Source organism: Tympanuchus pallidicinctus, unplaced genomic scaffold, assembly GCF_026119805.1.
Source record: "Tympanuchus pallidicinctus isolate F22 unplaced genomic scaffold, pur_lepc_1.0 scaffold23, whole genome shotgun sequence".
Lineage (NCBI taxonomy): Eukaryota > Metazoa > Chordata > Aves > Galliformes > Phasianidae > Tympanuchus > Tympanuchus pallidicinctus.
The window spans coordinates 3314841-3340344 of record NW_026294740.1 but is presented as its reverse complement, the minus strand read 5'-3'; the positions used below and the strand labels follow the sequence as shown (position 1 = coordinate 3340344).

Sequence of the window (25504 nt, the reverse complement as noted above, 5' to 3'; positions counted from 1 at the left end):
TTGGGAGGATGGTTGGACTAGATGATCTTGCAGGTTGTTTCTAACCTTGTCTGTGATTCTATGATTCTATGATTTGCTTGAAAATCCAATTCAGTTTAAATCTGAGGTTTTTGTGAGTAAACTTTCTTCATTATAAGTCAGATTTTACCATAACTGTTAGATATTTTTTCTAACCTGATTTTAGTAGCTCTTGTGATTGCAGTCTCTTTCTGTGGGTTTAAGTGTTGTTTGTTCCTGGTCTGTTATCCTTCGCTGTACATTAGGATGTAGGTGATTGTACCTGTTTCAGAGAGAAAAATTTGGCAGTTATTGAACGTTCAAGGAACGCTTCTGAAGATGAAATGGGAAAAGTCATTCACAGTGGGGAGATTTCAGATCCTCCCACCTGTCTTGGTGTTTAAAGGTGTGAGTTAAATCTTGATTATAAATTCTTTTCAGAATTTTAAATTTCCTCCGTGAGTTTTGGCCTGTTATGAATAGCTTTTACTGTCTGCTGCAGTGCAGGCAGCCAGAGCAATCATCTGCAAGCACACCCTAGTACACAAATGTTTACTTTTCTGTCAGTAGTGAAATAACCCTGCTTGTTTTATGGCGTGGTTATTCTGAGGTTGGAAATCTGTCAAGCTTGGAAGAGATCACTAACCCCAGCCTGCTGCTTAGCTATAAATAAGTTTGTTCTGCTGTGGGCTAGTAAGTACCCAAGATTCTTATGGGAGATTATTAGCTATTATCTAAGGTTACAACCAACATGTGTGTTTATAAGTCTTTAAAAAAAAAAAAAAAGAGCAAAACAGCATGCAGAGGACATTGAATAACAGAAATACGACTGTAATTCAGCCATCAGTTGGAAAGATTAAATAAATGTATTTTTTGTAATTTGAGTTTAGTGAGCTGAAGTTCTCTTAGTCGTTTGTGTGTGCATGTTTGTAATAGCTGTGATGTAGCTGAGAGGTGGGCCATAAAAAGTAATTCAGCTTCATCTGAGAAAGTTAAAAACATGGTTATGTGGAGTATAAAACAACCACAGCTATAGGGCAGTGTGAGTTTGATTGCATGGAGAAGTAACAGGATAGGGGAAAGGGAGAAGAGACTGAGTTTCTAAGGAATCACATTTGGTGCTTTGATCAGAAATGTTTAAGAATTAGGCTTTTCTAGTTTCTGAAATTAAGAAGAAGACTCCAGTTACAGAAATAAATGTGGGAGATGGCAATGTAGCAGCGTGTGCCAGAGGAGCTTTCAGGGGAGATGACAACTTGATAAGGCAGGGGATGTGCGTTTGATTGTCATTGCAGCTGCTCCAGTTCCAAGTCCCTTGCATTGACATGGCTCCAACAGTTTGTCTGCCTTATCTCCAAGGTAAACCGTTCTCAGCATATTTGTTTGTTTCCTTTTTGAAAGAAAACTTGATGTTAATGGAGGAAGATGGTTTTCTTGCTCTTAAATTTCTTATCGTGAAGGTCTGAGTAGTTTAGGGTTAATTACTTTCAGACAGATCTAGGGAAGCTGCAGGGGCTGGGTGTGTGTTGCAGTGATGTTGCATTACAGCTTGGAGATCCCTGGGCTCTGATGAAGGAAATGCTGGCTGCTGTGGATGTGTTACACTAGTGCAATTTTGCCCTGCTTACGACTGTTTTGTCTTTGTGGTAGCTGCTTGTTCGAGCTTTTCCCAAGGGTTTTAGAGAAGAGAATATATCTGAGTGCCTTATGCATTTGGTTCATGAATTGTTGACTGGGAACATTCTGTCCGTGTCCGATACAGGGGGGGCAAGAGGTTGGGCTGCTGACTTTCTTCACTGAGTGAAGGAGACTTTAAGTAGGAGAGATCTGTAGGTAGTTGTGGTGGTTCACACCATCTCTAAGTCATTAGAATAACCCTCTTAAAGGTGTTCTAAATGGAGACAGGATTTGACTTGTGCAGGCAATGATTTAATACAAAAATACAAAGGAAAGAGAAATAGCTCTAGGGGACTTAAAGTTCAAGTACTACAGGATGGATATGTAAAAGGAAGTAAATAGATCTAATCATAGCCACTGGTTTGAATGCAGAAAGGGTTGATGCAGTCAGGAATTAGCATACAGTAGTGAGGTGGTGATCCCTTCTTAAAATAGCTCTGTGTCAGCACCAGGAACACCTTTATTGTTACAACTTTCACAGAAATGGAAATGATTGCAGAGCAGGGAGCCAAGGCTGACTGTTGCAGAAATCAGTTATTTGAAGTTGTGTGTTTGAACTCTGGCAGAATTCTTTTTATTCTTGGTTTTTGTGTTCTGTTTTGATTTTATTTTTTTTTTCCACTCGCTCTGTGACAGGGTCTTGAAACTACAGCATTGCATATAGTTGTCATCTGGGCAGTGGACTGCATCGTGTTAGGAACTGCTGTGTTTGAGGCAGTGAACGCATGGAGAAATCACACAACATCAAAGGATGGTGCTGTTCTGAAGTTCGAGTGCACGCGCGTGCAATCTGTACTTGGATCTGAGCAGGAAGTTGTATCTAAAAATCACAGATACTACAATGACTGTTTTATATAATGCTACATAAACCCAGCCTGCTGGTTTTAAAGTTGCTTCACACTGCCACTAGTTATGTTGAGTATAAGCTCTTCAAACGAGTTAGTGCCAAGCAAAGCATTGTTTGAAGTATGGAGAGGTAACTTGCGAGCCAAAATTAGCATGTATTCGTTTTAGGTGGTGTGTGTTTCATCAGGGCTGCCCAGATCATGTCATCCCTGAAGGCAGCACAGTTCAAATGTAAATATTTAAGCTATTACCACATGGAACATGCCGGTGAATGGTGCCAATAACATACGCTGAACATATGACCAGCACATGCCCTCTCTTCAGTGTGTTCCATGAACTGTTTAGGTTGTATTATAAGCTGTTTATTCTTGAGAGTTTTTTTTACCCTGTCCTCAGCCTTAAGCATGGAGCTTTTTTTGTTTCTTTTTTCTTTCCTGCAGTTGCTATTGGTTCTTTATTTCCAAAACTTGCTGCTATGGACATCCTGGCCATCACCGCTGTTTTGTGTCAGTTCTTTCAGAACACAGTCCTTGGTGTCTTCTGTGCTAGTGCTATCAAAACCACAGATATCAGTCTCATTATTTTCAGCTTAAAATCGAGAGAGAAAATATCCTTATGCTATTGGGACTTGGTTTGTAGTAATTATTTAGCTTCAACACCTGTTCTTTGTGTAAATTATTTACCATAATGTTTAATATTTGTTAAATGGAAATCTTTTCCCCCTCATCACTTGTCATTGTTCTTTAGGTAAACAGTGCTAAGGCCTGATCTGATATTTAAAGCCATTTTTGATGAGAGCTCGGGTTCACAGACTACTTTAGCTGCATGGGTCTGGTCCAAGCCTTGTGAGTGAGTGCTGACCCAAGCTGCAGCCTGGGGAGCGTTGGTGAGAAACAGTAAACAGAACTTAAACGTACATATAAAAGCGTTGCATCCTTGCAGTGCATTTTGTGAGATTTTTGGGAATGCAACCTCTCTGATTAGACATAAAAGTTCATGGTGAAAGATCTGCTCACAGGCGGCATCGGTCACTTGAGAAGAGGAAAAAAGAAAGCAAATGATGTTCAGTGTGGACACTGCAGATGGACAGGAAAAGCAATGGAGATGTGCTTGTACTATTGTTGGTAGTTTCCAAAGCGTTGGTATGACTGACGATCCTCATTTTGCACTTCAGTGCAGAAATAACTTCAGACAGGTATTTGATTACTGGCTTCTGCTGGTCTCTTTTTAAGCTTTGTGTTCTGCTTTTTTCTCAGCATCTCCAGCTGTGCTGGGACTGCTGCAGGATCTTCTGCACTGGTTCAAGTGCAAACATAAATCAGTCACAATTTTAATAGCATGAAAACTAGTCATGATCAAGAGTGAGGAAATCTTGATTACTGCTAAGCCTTAGGGAAAGGACAGCAGAAACGAAGAATCCTTTTTCCCCCAATATTTTTCAGTATTCAAGGTTTCTTTTGCTTTATTTTATTTGATTTTTTTTTAATGTCTACAGATACTGTGTTTTTTCCTGTTGTTGTTTGATAATGGGAAAAAAAAGTCTTCTAATAAATACAGAAGAAATGAAATCTTGTATAACTTACGTACTGAAGAAACTGAAGATTTTAACTGTAAATTTTAATTACAGTGTGTAGCTTTATTGTCAGACTCTTGTGGCATTCATTCTAGTGAAAGTAAACCCCCCTTAGCTGTGTTTCAGAGGACATGCCATGTGTGCATAACCTGCTGTGTGCGTATGTTGGTGTTTGCCATGTAGACTTCACAGCTACTTCCTTTTTTGTTTCTTAATCAGATACTCGTGTGCAACAACCTCCAACTGCAATAGCTCAGACTTATTTAGGTAAATAATCCCTGTTTAAAGTTGTGAGCTTGTCACCTGATTCTTCCTCTTCAAGTAGTTGTAGGAGAAGGAAGAATTAAAATGAAGGGATGATCCAGTGGTTTCAGCAAGGGTAGGGTGCTGGGGAAAAACATGTTCTGTTCCCAGCTCTGCTACACGCTTGCCAAAATGACTTGGCCAAGTCACAAATCTGTTTAATCTGTTTTTGAAGAATGATACAATGCTTCGTGGGCGGAGACAGAGGGGATGATGAAATTTCAGTGCTCTTTTTCTAGCACTTATTATCAGGAGCTGTGCCTCTCCTTTTCAGATTGACTCCATGCATTTTGAAATGGCTTGCTTCATGTCTGCTGTGCAAACACCACGATTCTTTCCCTCCCCTGGTTCCCTGCCTTCCCTGGCTGTTCTGTAGCGTTTCCTTACGTAGGCAATCCTGGTGACAGTGGTACCATCCCTGAACTTGGGTGTGCCATAGGGCTATGGAGAATACTGGATCTAATGTGATAATGTTAATTTCTGTGTAGTGCTCCATGGTTTTGTAATGAAAAGTATTACAGAAATGAAGAGCGATGTGTTTATTCAGTTGTGACTGAAACCTTGAAAATAGTATATATGGGAACATAGAAATCATTATTTCTTTTACTAAAAGATTGTGTAATTATTACCACTCCAGCAACTTGTATTCCTGCTCTAGTTTCTAGGTCATGTATGTTTTTGTAGCAGTAGCAATACTGCTATGACAAGTGCTTAAGTGAAATAGTCCATAGTGTTAACAGTGTCTACAGTCCAAATACTGACATGGTTGATGATGCTAAAAGGTCCCAAGCAAATGTATCTTCAGTTCTGTTGAAAATCAAAATCATGGAGCATGCACCATGCTAACCAAGTTCTGTACTTCCCTTTATGACCAGTGGTTACTGGGGGTTTATTTTTTGCTATCAGACAGTCGAAGTTTGAACTTCTCAAAGAGCATGGTTGAAACAATTTCATAATAATATGTTGTGGTCTCGTGTAGTAAGTACAGTGCAGCTTTCACATGAAGCTGCTGTGGCAGACTTCTTTACCTTTGAAGAAAAATCAGACTGTGAGCTCAGTTGAATTTACTAAAATGTCAGAAAGCTTGCAGGTTTTGGCTAGGGTCATTTTCCACTGGATTAATAGCTTACCTGCAGATAGCAGCGAGCACCCAGCAAGAGGAGGAGTTGTGCCAGGAGAAAAGCTGGTGCAAGGCAGGCAAGAGCTTTCCTGTGTGACAGTGCTGAGCTGCTGCACTGCTGAATGCCGTGAATCCATCTCCTGAGATAAGTGCTTATTCATGAGAGCCTGGTTTGTGCTTCTGCTCTGCCAGTCTTGGCCTGTGTTTTTCATTACTGGATGTTGTTGGGAGGTGGTTTATTTTTGCTCAACTGCACGTGTGTGTCTATCTGTCTGTCTGCACTTAGTCTTCCTTTATATTCAGTGAGTGATAGACATCCCTGGGCCTGATTTCTCCAAACAATTTCAGATTTCTCCCTTCTGTGGGATGTGCACCATTAAGTGTTGGTTCCTTTTCATTTGCTGTAAGTTACTAGCACAGCTCCAGGTTTTCATTTGGAGAAAATAACCCCTTCACATTTGGGTGTTTTACACTTTCATTCTCTGTGCTGTGTGCTGCTTATCAGAACAGTGGCAGTAGTTAACATATGTTCTGACACAGATTTTTGCTTAGCGTGTTCTTTTTATTCCTGGACAGATTTCCACTTGTGTGACTCTCTGACTCCTTAAATCACGACTGTTATTCTTACTGGATGTTATCCTTCTGCACTTTCTTGCTGCCCCTTAAAGCATCCCACGGTTTGAGAACTTGGCATGATCTTAAAGGAATAGCTGAGGAGAAATGCTTCTTGAAGAATATTTTCCAAAAGCAATCTGCTTGTTGTAGATCAAATAGTTTCATTGCTTTGTGATCTTCAGGCTCTTTTGGAGTCTTGATTTGTTCTGGAGTGCCTACACAAGTGATTAGGGAAAGTGTGTATGCAGTTCATGCAAACAACATTTCTAAAGGGTCTGTGCCTTCACGGGCAGAGTTTTAGTAATTGCAAATAAAAGTAGGATTGAAAGCTGGTTTGAGCAAACATTGTGCAAAGTGCAGATGGCTCAGAACTGATCTCAGAATGCAATATAACATATTGATTTCCAATGAGATAACCAGCCTGCCAGCATCACCAAAGGGAACGGAGAGAGGGACGGCTCTCAGATGTCTTCACATGGCTGTGAGGTGTAATTAATGCCTGTAGCTTTTGAGAGGAGCCTAAAAAAAATTCTGTTCTTTGCCCAAGCTGGCAGATTTAAGGAGGAGATTAAACAGCACTGTGTACTCAGAACTGCAGTTGGTAGGAAGCAGTTTTTGTCACTTTTTCAATGGCTTGAGTTAGTCATGGATTTCTAGGTGAAATAAAGGACTGTTCTGCTCTTGGAAGCAGAGCTCTATCTTGAAAAGCCCATCTAAAACAAACTTTGCTTAGTGGATTCAGGAAGTCCTTTCTGTGCAGCGTTGGCTCTTGAGCAGCTTTTCTTTTGGTCACAGTTCTGGCATCATTCTGCAGTATGCAAGGCAGCTCTCTGATGAGGTAATAAATGAAGTCTTTTGTTGCTACAGTAACAAATGTCTGAGTCATGAGTGCTTTATTTATGATTATGCTTACGTCAAAACACATCAGGACAGCACTTGCTCACTATACTTTCCCTTAATGTTTTAATTGTAAAGAATGGTAAAATGCCCAGTGCTCGATGTGGAGCTTTCAGCAGCTTTGTCTGGTCTGCTGATAGTTTGTATTTAGCAACAAACAACATTATTATAACTTCAGTGTTTCCCTGTGAACTTTAGCGTGCCCAGAAGTAGCCAGAGCTGAGGTGAGATGGCAGGCAGTGCTGCAGCTGTCTGAGCTGCCTGCAAGCAAGGGTTGCCTCTGGTTTGTCTGCCTCAGCTCAGCTCTGATGGTAAATCTTGTGAAAAATTCTGGAGTGGTATTTACTCCTGTGGTGAAAGTTTGAATTTGCATATTTGGTAATAGGAAACCATTATTAAAAGCAGCTATCTGGAAGGAAGAAGGAATGAGGATTGATTTTTACTTTCCTGTTGCCAGTGTTTTGTTTCTGTGTTTTTTTTTTAAACAGGAAGCTATTGTATTATAGAGTTATGTATGCTCTGCTGGGACTCAAAATAGCCATTTGAAATTTGGCAGAGATAGAGGCACGCAGTCTTTTGGACAAATCTATTTTGTTTTTACAGTTTAAAATGAAATTTAGGGATAGAGACCACACAACCTGACTGTGCACAGGGCTTTTGTGTGCAGAAATGCTAAATAACCCGAAAATGCAGTGTTTCCATAGGCGGAGTTTCTTTTGTATTCACGGGCTGGGGAGCCTCAAATTCCAGAGGCATTACATGAGCAGTTTTAATGAATTAGTGTCTGGTTTTCCTGCAGCAGATGTGACAAGCAGCTTTATAAGCTGTTTCCCATCGATCGCTGTTTTCCAGCTCTTTTGTGTCTTTTGCTCAGAGAAAAGCAGTGAAGAGCTTGGTTTCTACAGTAACTGCTGCCTACATTCTTGCCTGCAGGCCAATTTCTTTCTCGGTTCCTGCAGCCTGTGCAGGGCTACTGTATTGAATTTCTGGAGGGTTTGGGTTGTTGGCTTTCTTTTTTTTCCCTTGTCTCTGGTTGAAGTGTTTTACGGTGTAAGAAGAAAGCAGAACACGGTGGAGATTTGTGATTTTGAGATATGTATTTATTAATCATAGCATACTTCCATGGCTGTAGGATAAACTAAGTGCTTTTGCTACTGATCGGTTCCATTATTTGTGTATTTAGTGTGGAAAGGAAGTGGAATGTGTGACTGCTGAAGCAGGAACATTTGCAATTTGTAATAACAGCTGTATTAAGGCTGGTTTTATAGCACAGGAGGGAAGCGGAGGACCAGCTTTAAGTACAGCATTTGTTCAGTCTCGACTCTTAAATTGCTGTGAACATACCATTAAAATTGTATCATTTGTCACAAAGTTAACTTCCTAAGCGAGAGAGAAGTATTAAGCCATTTCCAGGACATGTTTTCTCATTACTCTATTCACTGCCAGTGGCTCAGGAATGTTCTCCTGTCATTGTGGATACTCTGCTGCTGTAGGATGATGCTTTGTTGCAGCCAGACTTGTTCCAGGCCCTTCTGAAAGTGGGCTAACACCATTCCTGGAATGGCTTTCCAAAAAATATTCAGACTTCTTATGCGGTTGCTGGAACATGAATGAGGAGGTATGTGAGTTGGGTCTCCTGTTGGAGAGTCAGCAATTTAATCATGTTTCCTGCTTTCACTTAGAATTTGATAAAACTGTAATGTTGGTGGGCTTGAGTTAGCATGAGTCTGCAGCAATGTTTTGTCACTTCTGATGAGGCATGGGTCTTAGCTTGTGAATGTTCAGCCATCTGAGTGGATGGAAGGATCAGTGACAGTTTCCTCAGCGTGGTTTTTCATGCAGGTTTATGGCATTGTGTGGGCAATGATGGCGTGCCTGAAAGAAGTGCTTGAATGCTTGTGGAAATCAGTGCTCTAAATAAAATGTCTCATTGCTGGTTGAGATTGCTTCAGAGCCCTCATGTTTTCTGTTTGCGGAGGACATGCTTTTCAGCTATTGATCTTTAGTCAGCAGAAATCAATGGCAGAGGACACAGAGAATGAAGGGAAGCACGCGTGAGGCTGTGATTCATTCCCCAGAAGAGAGAGTTGCCACTTTTTAAACAAGTTGCTTTTTTGGGTAACCTCTAGAAGTGTCCTGACTAGCAGTGACCACACATAATTGCAGGTATATTTATGGTAAATGAACCCAATCAGGGCTTAGTTTAAATCATGGAGGCTTGTAGGAGGAGGCAGCTCTACTGAGACAGCGTGCACGTGTGCTCTAGGAAGTGATGCTGGGTTCTGGCTGCAGTAGTTTTTCTCGTTGCTGTGCAGGGTGTGGTCAGCTGCACACAAACACCTTAAAAACTTCCCTTTTAAAAAACCAGCGGAGGACTTGTGCTTTATGTTCCTCTGCTTCACATTTGAGAAGTGATCTTTTCCCCTGAAAGTCAGTGGGGAAAATAGGATGCTGCTATTTTCTATTGTGACCGGTTAGAAGAGTGTTGCAAAGGTGGCATTTGCGATGGGAGCAGAAGTGCACAGCTCGTGTGGATGGAAAGCAGCTGGAGTGGTCCCAGGCGTGGGGTGGTGGGAGGACGTGGCCATCTGGTTGGTCTTTCCAACCTCAGTGATTCTGTATATAAAAAATGAGCCAGTGGAAAAGCTTCCATCTGGAGTACTGTGTCCAGTTCTGGGCACCCCAGTACAAAAAAGACAAGGATCTCTTGGAAAGAGTCCAGCGGAGGGCCACGAAGATGGTGAAGGGCCTGGAGCATCTCTGCTATGAGGAAAGGCTGAGTGAACTGGGTCTGTTCAGCCTTGAGAAAAGGAGACTGAGAGGGGACCTGATCCAGGTCTATAAATATCTGAGGTGTGGGGGGCAGAATGGCGAGGCCAGACTGTTTTCAGTGGTGAGTGGAGACAGGACAAGGGGAAATGGCTGGAAACTGCAGCATAGGAAGTTCTGCACAAATGTGCACAAGAACTTCTTTACAGTGAGGTGAAGAGCACTGGAACAGGCTGCCCAGGAAGGTGGTGGAGTCTCCTTCTCTGGAGATGTTCAAGACCTGCCTGGATGCCGACCTGTGCGACCTGCTGTAGGGAACCTGCTTTGGCAGGGGGGTTGGACTCGATGATCTCTGGAGGTCCCTTCCAACCCCTACAATTCTGTGATTCTGTGATTCTGTGATTATAATCTGATGAGCATTACAGTGGATCACCTCTTTTCAGTGTACCTGTTACACCATTAACTGCACTCTGAGCATTTTTCTTATTTTGGAAGAAAAATGACAGGAATCTCTTTTTGAGGAACTCGAGGAAATCCTTTGTAAAACAAACCTCGAACACATTGTTTGTGTTTCAGTACTCAAGGAAATCCTTACTACAAGAAGTTGTGTAACTCTGTTTCTGATAGCACATATTAGTAATAATAACTTACATTTTACATAGGTGGTAATTCAGTTCTGGAAGTACTGCGGTAATGATTTACAGTTTAGTTTAACAGACCAGACTCTTAATTCACTTCCAGAATGTCTGCTTATTTGGTGTGCATGAGGTTGGGCAGTTAGAATTTTGGTATAATATTTGGAAGACAGGAAAACTGCAAAAAGTAATCGTTTCTTCTGGAAAAGTATGGGCTAAGTGAAACAGCCACTTTCTCCTTGGTAATGGAATTGCTGCTTTCCAAGCTAGCAGAAGTCGCTGCTTTCAGGTTTCCCCAAGAGGTGGAGTTGTGTTTCTTCTTACAGCGCTCTTTTGTATGTGTTGGTTTGATCAGAGAGTTCAGCTCTCCTCCAGAGAGATGCACCTTTTCCCAAGGTACAGAGCCACAGCACACAGGCTTTACAAGCTGAATGTATTTGTGATTGCCCTTTTTGTGTTATTTTTCCTCGTGGTGTCTATAACTGCATGTGTAAAGGCTCATCTTTTAAGCCTTGCTTATTTAAAAATCTGTTAAAAATAATTGTTAGTTCTAGTTTAATTCATATTTAATTACCTATTACTCTGTTGTGATGTCAATAATAAATGGAGTGGCAAATGGAGAAAAGGAACTTGGAACTGCACAGAGCTGGTGGTCCCCTGATGTAGCTTTGCAACCTGGTAGAATTGAGGTCAGTGCTGTTATTCATCACTGGCCTGGGACATGGGGCAGCACCCATAGCAGTTTGTGGATAACACCAGACTGTGGGGAGCGGTTAATAGCTGGAGGGCAGAGCTGGCACTCACAGGGACATGGATGGACTGAAGGCTGATGGGGGACCTTGGGAAGTTCAGGAAACATAAATGTAAAATTCTGCATCTGGGCTGTGTGAAGCCTGGGAATGGCTGACTGGAGGGTCCTGGTGGGGAGGATGTTGTGTGCGTTTCCAAGCTGCGCCCTTGTTGTCATGGTGAAGGCCAGCCTTGTACTGGGCAGTGACTGTACCCAGCTTTGGGCCTCCGGTACAAAAGCCACCGCCAACAGAAGAGACCAACTGAAGAGGGCAGCGGAGGGCTGCTGAGGTGCTCAGGGAACAAGCGGGTGAGAGGCTGGAGGAGCCCACGTGCCTGTGGCAGGGGGGTTGGAACTTGGTAAACCTTGATGTCTCTTCCAACCCAGGCCGTGCTGTGATTCAATGAAACCATTCCCTGTTATTGTGGCTCATTATGGAGTAAATTGCCCAACTGCAGCCATGGCAGGCTTCTCAATTTGAAACAAGACCCAGAGAAAACTGATGTCACTTAGAAGTTAGCTTTCCTGTGAATAAGGTATCGAACCAGAGGCCTTCAGAGGTCTCTTCCAAACTTTATTTCTCTGCTGTTTGATGTGAATGATGTAAAAAACAGGTTTTGCCTTCTGAAGTGCGCTGGAATCAATTGTGCACGTGGTACTGTGTGTTGTAGTATCTCAGTGGTGACTTAAGCTTCAAAGCATGTGTGTTTTCTACCAGGAGTGTAACTAAAGCAGTTGGTGGTGAAGATTGGTTTTACTGGAGTGATGCAGTGGAATCAGGTAGGAGATGAGTTTTAAGTAAGAAACAAATAGGCAAGAAGAATTAGGGAGGGGTGAGTTATAAATCTCCCTTCCATAGAAAGGAGAAGTATGTTGAAATGTGATTTCTGCATTTTCTTTGTTTGCTGATGAATACAGGGCAGGATAAGGAGGTATGACAGCATCATCTTAGTGTGCTGTATGGGCAGAGAAAACCTAAGTTGGAGAGAAGCTGTTTGATGGTACAGAGGTTGTTGATTACCTCAGTTTCTCCTGGAAATGAGCTATCCTGTCTCCTGTGCTTGACACTTCAAGCATTTGAAATAAGAAATGAGCAAAGACTCAGGCTTGGGGATGCTGACCGGGTTTAAATGTAGAAATGGGAAGCTTTCCTTGGCTGTTAGTGAACTAACAAGAGTTTGGAAACCTCTCATCTTTTAATTTTTGGGTGTGTTTAAAAAACAGGGAGATCCTTGAAGTTCTTGCTGTTCAGTAGCATTTTCAGTGTAAAAACTTGAATTACCATGGCATAACTACCATGCTTAGGGAGTTATTGGTGTTGAACTCCCAGTCTATTTGAAAGGAGGATCTGGAGGTGCTGATAACAGAACTGTAAGAGAACAGCTTCTATCTGGCTTTTAAAAGGCAATTAAAGTGAAATAATTCAAACGGTACTGAGGCACTGAGCTTCATTGCAGGACTGGCATACAGGGAGGAAATGGAATTCCTGCTTCTGTGTTTTGGCTCCACAGATGAGATAGGACATTTCCTTATTTCCAATCAGATGCTATTAGAATGTAGTTAGAATTGCAGGTGTATAATTAACCTTTTCCTGCAGTGCAGGCAGCATTTCTAAAGGAAGAGGAGAAAGTATTTAGAGATGTGACAAAAGTGGAATTTAAACGTCTCCTCAGAAGACACCTGGCAATGTACAGAGTTGCTAAACTCATTCAATAGAAGTAATGCCAGGGTCAGCAGGTCTCAGTTTTGCTGGGAGCTGTAGAGATAGGAATGGTTTTCTCACGAATAGTTAGAAATGTTTCGAGGCTGCTTATCTGTTTTCTCCCATCTCAGCTTTTCCAGTAGTTAAGCCAGAATGAACTTCTGAAGCAGAGTGATTAGGACCATTGGTGGCATTGCAGGTGTGATGCCTGCACTGCGGGTTGCTGGATCATAGGCTGGCAGGCTAGCCTCCTTTCTGATGCTCTGTAGGAAAACAGTGTAAGTACTCTTGTGATAAACATACGAAAATATTTAAATATGCTACCATGAATAGTTGTTTGAAGTCTATGAGATACAACAATGGCACATCTGTGGCATGTCAGTTGGACAAATCATTGGTGCTTTTGTTTTCATCACTTTGATTCCTGCCATGTGAGCTTTTCGTCACGTGGCTCTTGGAACACACGTCTTTCATAGGGTTTGGTTTTTAAAGAATCTGTTGGACCAGTTGTGGCTCCATTTGGTTTCCTGCTCTGAATGATATCATCCTCTGAAGGAACAGTGAGAGTTAGTTGAGTAGATGAGGGGTAGAGTGACACTTTGCAGTACAGCTACGTTCATTCATTCATTCATTCATTTAAAAGTGGGATGTATAGATCAGTTTCTTCTATAGCAACCATCCTAGCACATCATGAAAGTAGTTTGCTTTTTAAAGAGCGATTAAAATTGAGTTCAGCTTGCTTTAGGCACTGTGTGTTCGAGCAGGTCTCTGTGCGTGCTTCCTTTGCTTTGCTGTGTAATTAAAAAACAAATGCCCAAACCAACTTGATTCTCCTCACTTTAGAAAGTGCACCTTATTTTGATTTGGAAAGTCAGTGCAACATGTGTGCATTGATGCAAATGGCTTAGAAAATCTGTTAGTTAATGTACCCTTCTTAGATCACTTTTTGGGCTATCTTCCAACTATTAAAACATATCTATATTTAAAAACCATGCTTGAAAATACGAACCAATTGACAGATGCAGTCTTTCAATAATACACGATTCAGGTGTTTACGTTTGAGGCAGAACAGTGATCTGTGAGTGCTTTGTGTCTTCCTTAAGAGCAGCACCCTGTGAAGCTCAGTGTGAGAAGTGTTGTGCACTACACAGTAACGGCTTTCACTGCAGCTCCTGACTGTAAGATCCACGTTTGCATGGCACTGCTGATTAACCTTTGGTTTGTCAGAACTCCTGGGTTTGGTTTTGTTTTCCCAAATCCGATTGACATTTGTCACCAGTATTTTTCAGCATCTCATTTTTATTAGCACAACAGCTGAGACCTCTCTCAATTGCTACTAAAACAGGCAGAAAATGCTCTCTGAGAGGGAAAGCATGGTAGTGAGCTGGAGATACTAAAAAAGCAGAATTTGGTTCACTCAACTTTTTTGCTGAAGTGCATCTGCATTTTTTTGGCATGGATTCTGTTCCTGATTTAGCACATGGAGCGTGTTTCAGAAATAGGTCGTCTGTTAAATCCGGACAGAGTCCATACTGAGAAGTGAGGCAGAGAGAAAAGGGAGGTCAGCAGCACTGCTCGCTGCTTTTCCTGATGCTTGAATGTAAACTGCAGGGGAAAAAGGAATCTCCGCAACGGATGCGTGCATCACAAGAGGTGTAGTAAAAGGCAAATGCTTTCTTTGCTTTATAAATGTGCTTTAAGAAGTAGAACCCAAAGAGTATGAGAATTGATGCTTCCAATGCTGCTGTTCAGCTCAGCCTTCCTTCCAGTTCTCATGGAATTTTGACATTTAATACAATCTCTTCAAAGCAGTGATGCCATTTATTTACAGTGTGCTGCTTGTGTTCATGGCTGCATCCCTCAGACCTATTCCAGTATGCTGGTTTCTGTCCTTTTAAAACCAGACCTACACACAGTCATTTAAAAAACTATTGTGAAGGTTTGTTTGTAGGTCATACAGCATTTGAAAGTTGTATTCATGGTTTGGAAAGGATGTGTAAATACAGTTGGGGGCTTAGTGCTGAGTGCAGTCTGACAGCTTAATTAAAAGAGAGGAGGTGGCAAAGTTCCTTGAACGGAGCCTTTGTAGATCCTTTTGTTGAGAGAAAATGAAGTTTCTTGTTAACTCAGTCTGTTTAGTTCTGAGAAGTTATAAATAACCTGTTCTGTGTAACTGGGTTAACTTGTGAATACCTGCATGGAAAGATGGGGGGACAGAAGGAAAACGTTCACGTGTGCTGTAGTTGTATTTCATTTTCCAACAACTCACACATTGTTAATTTACTGTCAGGTTATAATCAGTTTTTTAATTTAGGGCTACAGAAGTTGGTCATTTGTGTAAATGGAAATTTATTGAACTTGGCTCTTGAATTCAGCTTTACCAAAACATACCTAAAAGTGGTAGTGCAGCAGCCATGCACTCTGCAGATGATGGCCTTAGGACTGACAGGTGTTGGATTTAATATGTGTATGAAGAGGAAACAGAGCAATCTTTTAGCTGGAGCACTCCATGAAGCTGATTAAGGCTCAGATTTGCCTATCTTTATGCTCCTGGTGAGTTCTGCTTGTCTTGCTTGCTCCTTTACAGGAGCTGTTGTTTGACATCTGGCAAATAGCATTTGTCTTCAAAATAATACCAAAATAATACTTTTTTAGGGGTAGTTGCAAGGTTAGGATGAACCTCAGGAAATGCAGAGACTACACATGAAGTGCTGTCGTTACAAATAAGTGCCTTTGTTTATGTCTTTCCAAATTCTGAACTTGCTCACTTGTGGATCTGTTTCTGGTCACGCTGATCTTTGTGTGATCAGTAGAATGAAGGTGTTTGCAAGTAATTGTGCAAGGCAGCATGCCTTTGTATTTTTAGATATGGTGATGTGTGCAAATCATGCAAAAAAAACTCTTATGCTGTGTAAACAAGTGACTTACGTGTTTGTTTTTCATTTTTCAGCTGTACTTTCAGGTTTCCCAGCACAAACATAAAGATAACATTCACTGCTCTGTCCAATGAGAAGAGAGAAAAACAGGAGGCCCCGGAGTCCCCAGTGAAGCCTGTGCAACCCCAGATCTCTCCCTTAACGATAAACATTCCAGACAACATGGCTCACCTGATCAGCCCTCTCCCTTCTCCCACAGGAACTATCAGGTATTTAAACCCTGCAGATGGAATACAGGGCAAAAGAATGGTTACAGAATTCAGACCATTTTGTAATATGCTGTCGGTATTCTGCTTCTGTGATGAAGCTTCAGTTCTGCTACCTGTGAAAACAGTTACATCAGCAGCCTTGAGTACTTACACGTAATTTCTTAGACGTGTAGCAGTTTGCTCTGGAGCGTAACATTCTTAGAAGAAAGGAGCACATGTTTTACTTTCTTTCCAAGCGACTTTGGTGGTGTTTTTATAGACTTTGGTTATCGTTAGTGTGGAAAATAGACTGATTTTTAATTCTGAAAGATGATTTTTTAGTGACCAGTCATTACTGAAAGTAAACAAAGCACATAAACTGAAATAGAACACGAGAAGTTTAGTGTAGGGAGGTCATCTGCAAGGGAGGTTAATTTGGGTTTTTTATTCATTGTGTTGCTTGATTTGGTATTTGTTGTCACCGTGTGACTCTTTGTTTGGGACCAAAATAATGAAACAAACACCAGCTGTCCTGATAAGCTGATAAAATTAGTTTAGATAGAAAGTGCTGGAGCAAAAACTTCATTTCAAGTCACTGGAAGTTGCTTTTGCAAACCATGTACTTGCTCCGTGCTTCTTGTGGGCCTCACTTGGGTGATGGACTGTGAATGATTGGTTTTGAAAAATGTACTTGCTGTTAATGAGATTTGAATGAAGGATAATCGACTTCTTTCCTGTTTGCCAAGACCTTCATCTCAGTGTTGTAGTGTTTAATGAGATCTATACAGATGGTGGAAATAGAGAGAGATTTTGACTTGTCTGTGTAACAGGTTTGCCTTCTGATTAAAATTCAAGGAAAATATTTTTTGCTTATGAAATGATAGAGCAACTCATAAATGCTGCAGATAATATCATGTGTATCACCACAGTCTTTGCCTCACTATGAATTTTGCAATTCTCTTCAGGGCTTTCGTGCACCTGTTGAGCAAAGTTTATTACAGAAAAAAAAAGATGACAGTTTTGAGTCTATTTTGAGAGCAGAGCTTGACAGTTTCTCTTCCAATCATCCTGTTTTGGACAGGACTTGTAAGCTTGCTTTGTATGTACCCATATGTGTTGCTTTGTCAATATGTGCTGAAGTGAGCTCAGTGGAAGGATGTTGTCAGTTGATCTGTAAAAACACAGAACAGCAGTGACCTATATGAAAAAGAATAATAAAAATAGTCAGATATTTTGGTTCTGATCAAGACTTCCATGCAGTGCTTCAGAAATCCAGTCCTCCTTGTATGGCGTATTGCTGGCAGGTAACAAGTGGCTGTGCTGGATTTCTCAGATTGCCTTTGCAGATAAGGCTGCAGCAGTCTTTACTATTGCAGTTTTTAGTTAAATGTTGGAAGTGCTGGGGACTGCTGAAATGAGTTACAGTCGCTGAGAAGCGTGTGCCCCGATGGAGAGCTGCCAGAGTTTTGGTTTTATTTGGAGGAGACAGACATCACTCAGTGGCTTTGTCTTTCCTGTTGGCAAAATGAAATTGTGGAAGTAAAACCATTTTTGTGCTGCTGTAGTTCGTGTGGGCTCACGGGGCAGGAGAGCAGCCCTTAGGAAAGGTGCTCCAATTTTAGCTCTGCTTTTCTGTGGTGGAGAGCAAAACGTGAGGAGTCAGAGGGCCTCACTTCTTCCCTTTCATTGGTGCTTCCACTTTCTGGCACAGTATTTGCTCTGCTGATGTAATACAGAGTGCAGTCAGATAAGTCAGTGCTGATGCTTCCTGTTCATAGCATTCATCACTTTTATATATATATATGTGTGTGTGTGTGTGTGTGTATGTATGAACATGCTTGCAAATGTTTAAAATAATGTTTTAGATTTTAATGAGAATCAATTTATTTTTTTTTTCCTCACTGCTTTTTATATTTTCTCATGTGCAGAAATACTGCACAGAACAAGATCTTTCTGAGTAGACAAAATACAAGCATATGGCAGAGATTTCAGGCAAGATGTGTTTCTTGTTTCAAATGAGTGTCTTAAAATGTGTGGTTGCTTATGTAGTTAAAATGGACTTCTGTCTAGGCAAATCTCACCCAAATACAGTACAACCTAATAAATCAGTTAATCCCTTTTCCTTTGAGGAGGAAAGCCTGAGCATCATCTGACAGGTTTCTTCCTGCAGTGATTTTAATGCTCATGGATGAGTTAGAAGGGCTTGGAAAATAGGTTTTATAATGGAAATACTGACAGGCCCTTAACTGTGGTCTAGAAGCACTGATAGTGGGCTTTTCTGCAATAAGAGCTTTTTGATTAAATATAATGTGGTGATATACTGTATAACAAAATAGTAGGATCTTCTTTTTATGCTCAACAGTGCTGCAAATTCCTGCCCATCTAGCCCCCGTGGTGCAGGCTCTTCAGGGTACAAAATGAGTCGTGTGATACCATCTGACCTACATTTAATGGCTGACAATTCTCAGTCAGAAAATGACAAGGAGGCATCGGGTGGAGACAGCCCAAAGGTAAGCACTGTTTGAAATGAAACCCGTACGTAACGTTTGCAGTGAATGCAGTGCTTCTGAAATTTTGTCAGCCACCTTTTATGCATGAAGCCATAGCCCAGCATTTCAAACTTCAAAATAACTGTGAGTTCTTTGTGATGAGACACGATGTTTATTCTGATGCTCCCATTCCCTCCTCACCTTCAAAGAGGGTCTGTGTGTGTGTGTGTTTATGTGTGTATCTTTGTAGGCATTCTTTAGTGGCATTTGTTTCTCCTTTTTTTTTTTTTTTTTAGTGTTAGTTTACAATTTGCAAAACAGAAGAGCAAAATTGTCTTAGTTTTTCTGTTGGAATATTCTGGTTGTCCAGAAGTGCTTAAGGCATTAATTGCTTTGCAACTCAGTTCATAAAGTTTTTACATGTTTATTGATGCAGAATTTTCATTTTTCTTCTGCAGGACGACTCCAAGCCACCTTACTCCTATGCACAGCTAATAGTACAAGCAATTACAATGGCACCTGATAAGCAGCTTACACTAAATGGAATCTATACGCACATAACTAAAAATTATCCATACTACAGGACAGCAGACAAGGGCTGGCAGGTAAGCTTGATTTCTAGAAGGTTCTCTTAGTTGAGAGCAGTGCTCTCTGCATACTTGGTCCTAAGTCAGTTGGCGAGCCCAATGGCCCTCTGTAAATACAACTTCTCAAATCAGTGTTGGTTAAAATTTATCTTTTTCTGATTGAATCTCCAACAAAGTAGGCAATTAACATTATTTTGTGTTTGAAGCATTGCTCTATTTATGGAATAGTACTCTCTAAAGCTCTGGCAGTGACACATACAGACTTCTGGGGAAGAAAAACGTAGCTAGAGCTGTGGATTTAAGCACATGTTAGTGTCTGGGGATGCAGTTCTGTTCTGTAACTTCACACAGCGTAAACATGCATGTTGTCATATTGGGATAGAATTAGGATACCTAATGTTTTGGGTTCAGGTTCATTTGGGCATTTGGGATCTTGACCATACAATACAGTGAAGGAGTGAGTACGTATGACTGTTGTTCCCTGCGCTGTGTGCCTGATGCACTTCTGCAGTATTCCATTTGTGAATGGGTTGTTTCTGTTCTGAGTTAGACCAAACCCTGTAGAATTAATTTCTGCTTTCTTTTCACTTTCCAAGAGACTAGCCTCAGCATTTGCCAGGATGACTAACGGAGTATGAATCAGTCTGGCACAGTCTTTCCAGATACACATAAGGGTTCAATGCCTTTGCTGCTGTTTTTAGTGTCAGTGAAGGACAGAAGAGCACAATTAGCAGGACTGGCAAGTTTGCATATGTGGCATTCAGGCTGCACTGTCCATCATGAAGGATCATTTTCACAGTGCTGCTCTTAGCACAGTCATGATGTACAGCAGAGGCATGCTCTGAACTTCTTTGCAAGGAAATAAAATCTGGGGAGACTGAAGGAGGGTAAAAGTGAGGAAGTGTATCTGCTTGCTGTACTTACAGGAGACCAGAGAGTACACACCTTGTCCGTAAAGGAATGGATTTCAAATATGAATTACGTGCTAATTTGTCATAGAGCCTATATGAAAGTTGAATCACTCATAGGAGAATTGCAAGGTTAATGGGGAATGGCACTTCTACAGGGATTTTGTAATGCTTTGGCTAGTAAAGGACTTCACTCTTCTTGTGACTGGGAAGGACCTGTAAGATTTTTTTTTCCCCTTTCTCAAGTGATCAGTGAAGAATTCTGGTTGCAGAAATACTGACAGATATGTTTTAGCAATAGGGTTCTGCTTACAAAACGTTGGCGTGCTTTTTGCTTCCTGATTTGGAATCATTATCTGTGCATATAATGCTTCCTTATGTGAGCGAGCCTCATGTAGTCACACACACACATACAGTGTAACACACAGAATTCTGGCTTAGGACAAAAATGCTTGACTGAACCAAGGTGATGGACACAGCAAAGCAGACGTGTTCCAGAATAAATAGTTAGCACCTATTTCTACTGAAAAACAAAAAAGCAGCTGGAAATGAGATGCTGTTAAGTAACTCAGTCACATAAACAGTGCAGGAGCACTGACAGGGGCAGCTCATGTGTAACATCTCTGCTAGCTTTTAATTATCAGGTATTAGATGATAGGTAAGGTGACTTATCTGATTGATGCCATAAGTAATATTTGAGGCTATATTTGAATATTATTCAAACCAGACAGTACATGCATGCAAATAACGTCCAGATCCCATCCCTTAATTAGCAGCACTGCAGTATTTATATCCCCTATTACATAAAACTCATTTCGTTGAGGACTCCTCTTTGTGATCTTATTTTAGCAGGTGCTTTTGGATCTACTTTTTTGTTCCAGCATATGGAGAAATAAATACAATTTATAGACATGTTCTTGGCATCTTTTCAGTTCTTTTTCAATTTTTGGCTGAGGAAAAGATTTTCTGGTTTCATCAGTTCATATTTAAGAAACCATGCATGGTTATCATTAATTTTTTTTTTAGGTGTTCCAAACTTATTCCCAGGGTCCCAAATGCTGACACTTCAGCTGGATTTACATTTGATCTTGGAAATTTTGAGGAGCTTTTATTAATGTAAAGCTTTTTCTCCATTCCCCCCCCTCTGTTCTCTCACAAGTTTTTCAGTACTTATTCTTGTACTTACTTTCTTGTTATTCAGTGACAATATTTAGAAAGATTTGGGATTTATATTGGGGAAAGGAAGAAAAAAAGGATGTGCACAAAGGCAAGCAGAGATAGATACAGACACTTCGGAGCATTAGCAGTTCTCTGCATCTCTTTGATCAAAGTTGTGTGAGTTGCAGCACAAACAGCCACGTGAGGATGAGGTAGCGTGCAAACCAGGCTGGAGTAACAGGGATCTCACCGAGGAGCTGCGTGAGGACCTGCTGCCATTTGTTGTCCTGCTGGACATGCTGAGTCCTTGGCTGCTCTGCTGAGACAGGCTGGACTGTGGGTGAACTCCCAACAATCTCAGTATTTGGAGCTTGTGAAATTTAACCTTTTCCTTCTGTATTTGGAACAGCAACAAAGTGTAATCATGTAAGATCAGTATCAGCACATTCTTTCCTGGCCCTCATAGTACAGTCTGATATTTTCCTTGACACCTGGGGAAGGGTGGTATTATGAGGACATGAGGGCTGCTATTTTTTTGTTTTTTTGCACTGCATTATGGTCAAATACTTGTAGTGTTCTAACTGTGGAAGTCACCATGTATCACATTAACATACTGGTTTTTAATTGTTGGGAAAGATTTGGAAAATGCCAGAGTCCTTTGAGGTTCATGGCGCTGCGTTGGCAGTGTGTGACTCCTGTTGAAGTATGGAATTAAAGAAACTGAACCCCGAGTTTCCTGTAGTACACATTGCTGCAGTAGGCCACATTCTGACTTGAAAAAGTTATATGAATTCTACATATTTTTTTATGTTCCATAGAATTCAATACGTCACAATCTCTCTCTGAATCGTTATTTCATCAAAGTACCACGTTCCCAGGAAGAACCAGGCAAAGGCTCATTCTGGAGGATAGACCCTGCCTCTGAAAGCAAATTAATAGAGCAGGCTTTTAGGAAAAGGCGGCCTAGGGGAGTACCTTGCTTTAGAACCCCTCTGGGACCACTCTCTTCTAGGTAAGGAAAAACAGATGAACAAAAAGACTATGGCTGTTGTTTAATCTTCAGGCTGATACAGACTTGATAGTTTTGGATACAGTCACAAGTTCAGTAATTTAATTAAATCCAGGCTCAGTGTTTGAATTCTGTATGATAAACTTTGCTAGGAGGCTGCCCCATACGCTAGGTTTGTTTTTATTGCTTGTGTTAAGAACTGACTCTGTATGCCTAACTGTCAGATGTTAACGTAAGCAAGCCTTGCTGTACCTTTGTTGTGTTGTTTTTTTCTTTACAGAATTACAATTTTAATTTCTAACTGCCATCTACAGAATTCTAAAACAGTTTACAAAGAAAATAACCAAATACCAGCTACCATTATTTTGAGCTTAGAAATTACAAGTGTGCGTTTTAATTTGATAATGTTCAAGCAGAATTTGTGATGGGGAAATACATGGCTTTTAATGATTCCCTTTGTAAAGTTATGACCTTCTTGGTGGTGCACATTTTTTTGAGTTGCCCTTTAGTCCAATACATTTACATCCTTCTCCACCAAAAGAAATGTTTATATTTCACAGATGGTTTTAGGGAGTCTCCCTAGGAAGGCATCCAGCCGCTTCCATTCCATTAACTGCACCTGAAGTTTGCTTTTAAATTCTGTTCTTGTTTAACAGAAGCTTTTTCAAAACTGCTCTGGGTTTTAACTGTACTTGCCAGAAGGCACAAGTGCCCTCCTGTGGGCAGTGTGTGTTACAGTCTCTGTAGAGGAAGGTCGCTGTCTTTCGCAGTTCAGAAGTTAAAACACGTCAGCTGCTGCTTTCGTTTTTGAATACAGAAGTGCCCCAGCCTCTCCTAATCACTCTGGAGTGCTGTCTGCACACTCCAGTGGAGTCCAGACCCCCGAGAGTCTGTCCAGGGAAGGATCTCCAGTCCCAATGGAACCTGAGCCTAGTGCTATCCAGCCAAAACTAGCGGTAATACAAGAAGCACGATTTGCACAGAGTGCCCCAGGTGAGGATCCTGAAAGAAGCGTGTGGGGGTTGGAGGTGGGAGAGGGTTGGCATGTCCGTGTTACCAGGGCTTTGCATAGAAACAGAAAGAAACAACAAAGAGTAAATGTTTAGTGTCTTAAAATACATAACAAACACTGAATAATGCACACGTATTCCAGGCAAATACTCTTTGCAGACCCACAGGTGATGTTATCTCTGGGTTCCAGAACCCTTGATTGCTTTAATTGTAAGCAGAGATTTGTACTTCTGTGCTGAATTGAGCCATGCTGCCTTGTAATGGCTTTTGCTATGTTTGGAAATGTGCTCTTTCTGGATCAGAGGAAAAAACAAACAAAAAAAAACCAACCAACCTAAGTGTAGGCTATGGAAAGAAGCAGATGTCCTGCATGCATCTGTGGTCATTCCATCTGTTTGATGCTGGACATAGAACTGAATTACAAGGCTAAGGAGACAAGGCACAAATTCTCCTTAAAAAATAAAAACAAAACAAACAAACAAACAAAAAAAAACACCAAAAAAGAGGGGAAGGTGAAATGGAATAAGGATTGTTAGTTTAATTACGTTAGCTGATGCACTTTGCCATCCATCTTCTCAGTGATATTCCTGCGAAAGTAGCAGTGACTGTTCTGTGACAAAGCCAGCAGCCCTCAGCAGGGGCTGGGAGGCTGGGAGTTGTTCCTCTGTGGAAAGCTTCCATGCAGCACTGAAGCACACGTTAGTTCCCATCTGTGGAAGGAGTTTCACTGAATGAAGATGGAACGTAGCTGTGGTAGCTGCAGGGCTGTGGTGGGGGGTGGAGCTCCTGCCCAAATCAGCAGCTCTAACTGAGCTAACGAGGCGCTTACCTGGAATATGTGGCTTGGAGGAGTTGTGCTGTAATCGATGTCTGCTTTTGTCAGGGATGAGTGAAGGAGGTCGTTAATCCTCTCAGGCTTTAGCAGTAAGTTTAATAGAACGACTGGTTTAAATGACATAATTCAGCAGCCTGATTCTTCTCTCTCTTCCTTGCTAGGATCACCTCTATCTAGCCAACCAGTTTTAATTACTGTACAACGGCAGCTACCACAAACTATTAAACCCGTCACCTACACTGTTGCAACTCCTGTGACAACATCAACATCCCAGCAGCCTGTAGTTCAGACAGTTCATGTTGTTCACCAGATACCAGCTGTGTCTGTCACAAATGTGACTGGATTAGCACCAGCAAACACTTACACTGTAGCTGGACAGGCAGTAGTCACGCAAGCTGCAATGGTAACCCAGCCCAAGGTAGAACCTCAAGAGAATGGAGACCACAAGGAAGTAAAAGGTGAGAACCTGTGGGTTGGTTGCTCTGGTTGGTTATTATTCAGAAATTATTTCCATGCTAAAACTGAGGATTTGCATTGTAATTTCTCACATAGCTGGGAGCTCATAACATAACAGTATGCATCTTCACTGAGGGCTGGCATAGTAAATGTGAATTGTTGTTTCTTTTTTTAATGCTTTCTTGTTTTTCACTGATGCTTTCTCATCTGTTTTTCAGTGAAAGTGGAGCCTATACCTGCTATTAGCCATGCTACAATCGGAGCTGCTAGTCGTATCATTCAGACATCTCAGACTACACCTTTACAGACAGTCACTATAGTGCAACAGGCACCTCTAGGTCAACACCAGCTACCAATAAAAACTGTAACGCAAAACGGAACGCACATAGTACCCATCACCACTGCAATACAAGGGCAGGGCAATGCTGGTGAGTGTTGTGTCGGGCTGTTCTGCTGCTCTGGCCGTGCTAAAACCTCACAGTGGCCAGTGCTGAATCTTTTCTCGTGCTTTCTCCTGTATTTTGTAGTCGTACTGAAAACATAATTCGTACTAAAAAATTTGATGACAGCCTTGTGAGAGATTGTTCTCTCTCTTGGTGAGAGCTCATGTTTCCTTTTCATTGGGGATTACCTGAGAGCTTTTTATTGGCTCTGCGGTCGCTGTAGGGATGTTCCAGTGATGACAGCCCATCTTCTCTTGTCGATAGGAGTTGGACTCGATGATCTTTAATGGGTCTCTTCCAACTCTTTGTGTTCTGTGGTTAAACCCACTGGCTTTTTGGACTGTTACTTTTTTCTTGTTTTTATTCAACCTGTACCAAAGCAGGGTGCTAAAATTAACGAGCTTTCTCTGATTTTGAGGTGGTTCTGTCTGCATGCTGTCTGTCCCATCTCAGACTCAGCAGTCTGTGTGAGCAGTGGTACCTCTTCACAATTCTTATTATTCAGCCTTTGTGTGATTTACAGATACATTCAATTTTGGATTGGTTTGCAGATATATGTA

General features: G+C 41.3%; 1 protein-coding gene across 2 annotated transcripts in view; it reads left to right on the top strand.

Moving 5' to 3' along the window:
• The window catches only part of FOXK2 (forkhead box K2), a 42060-nt gene that overhangs the window by 12857 nt on the left and 3699 nt on the right, over positions 1 to 25504 (top strand). Inside the window, exons 1-8 of one of the 2 annotated variants that reach the window (XM_052687971.1) lie at positions 10226 to 15477; positions 15875 to 16069; positions 18411 to 18558; positions 18996 to 19142; positions 22009 to 22202; positions 23017 to 23192; positions 24207 to 24503; positions 24720 to 24929. In XM_052687971.1, coding sequence (XP_052543931.1) covers positions 15434 to 15477; positions 15875 to 16069; positions 18411 to 18558; positions 18996 to 19142; positions 22009 to 22202; positions 23017 to 23192; positions 24207 to 24503; positions 24720 to 24929 — 1411 coding nt within the window. In that variant the 5' untranslated portion in view covers positions 10226 to 15433. Of the gene's footprint in view, positions 1 to 10225; positions 15478 to 15874; positions 16070 to 18410; positions 18559 to 18995; positions 19143 to 22008; positions 22203 to 23016; positions 23193 to 24206; positions 24504 to 24719; positions 24930 to 25504 lie in introns of those variants that run through there. The other variant, XM_052687970.1, reaches the window with a different exon arrangement.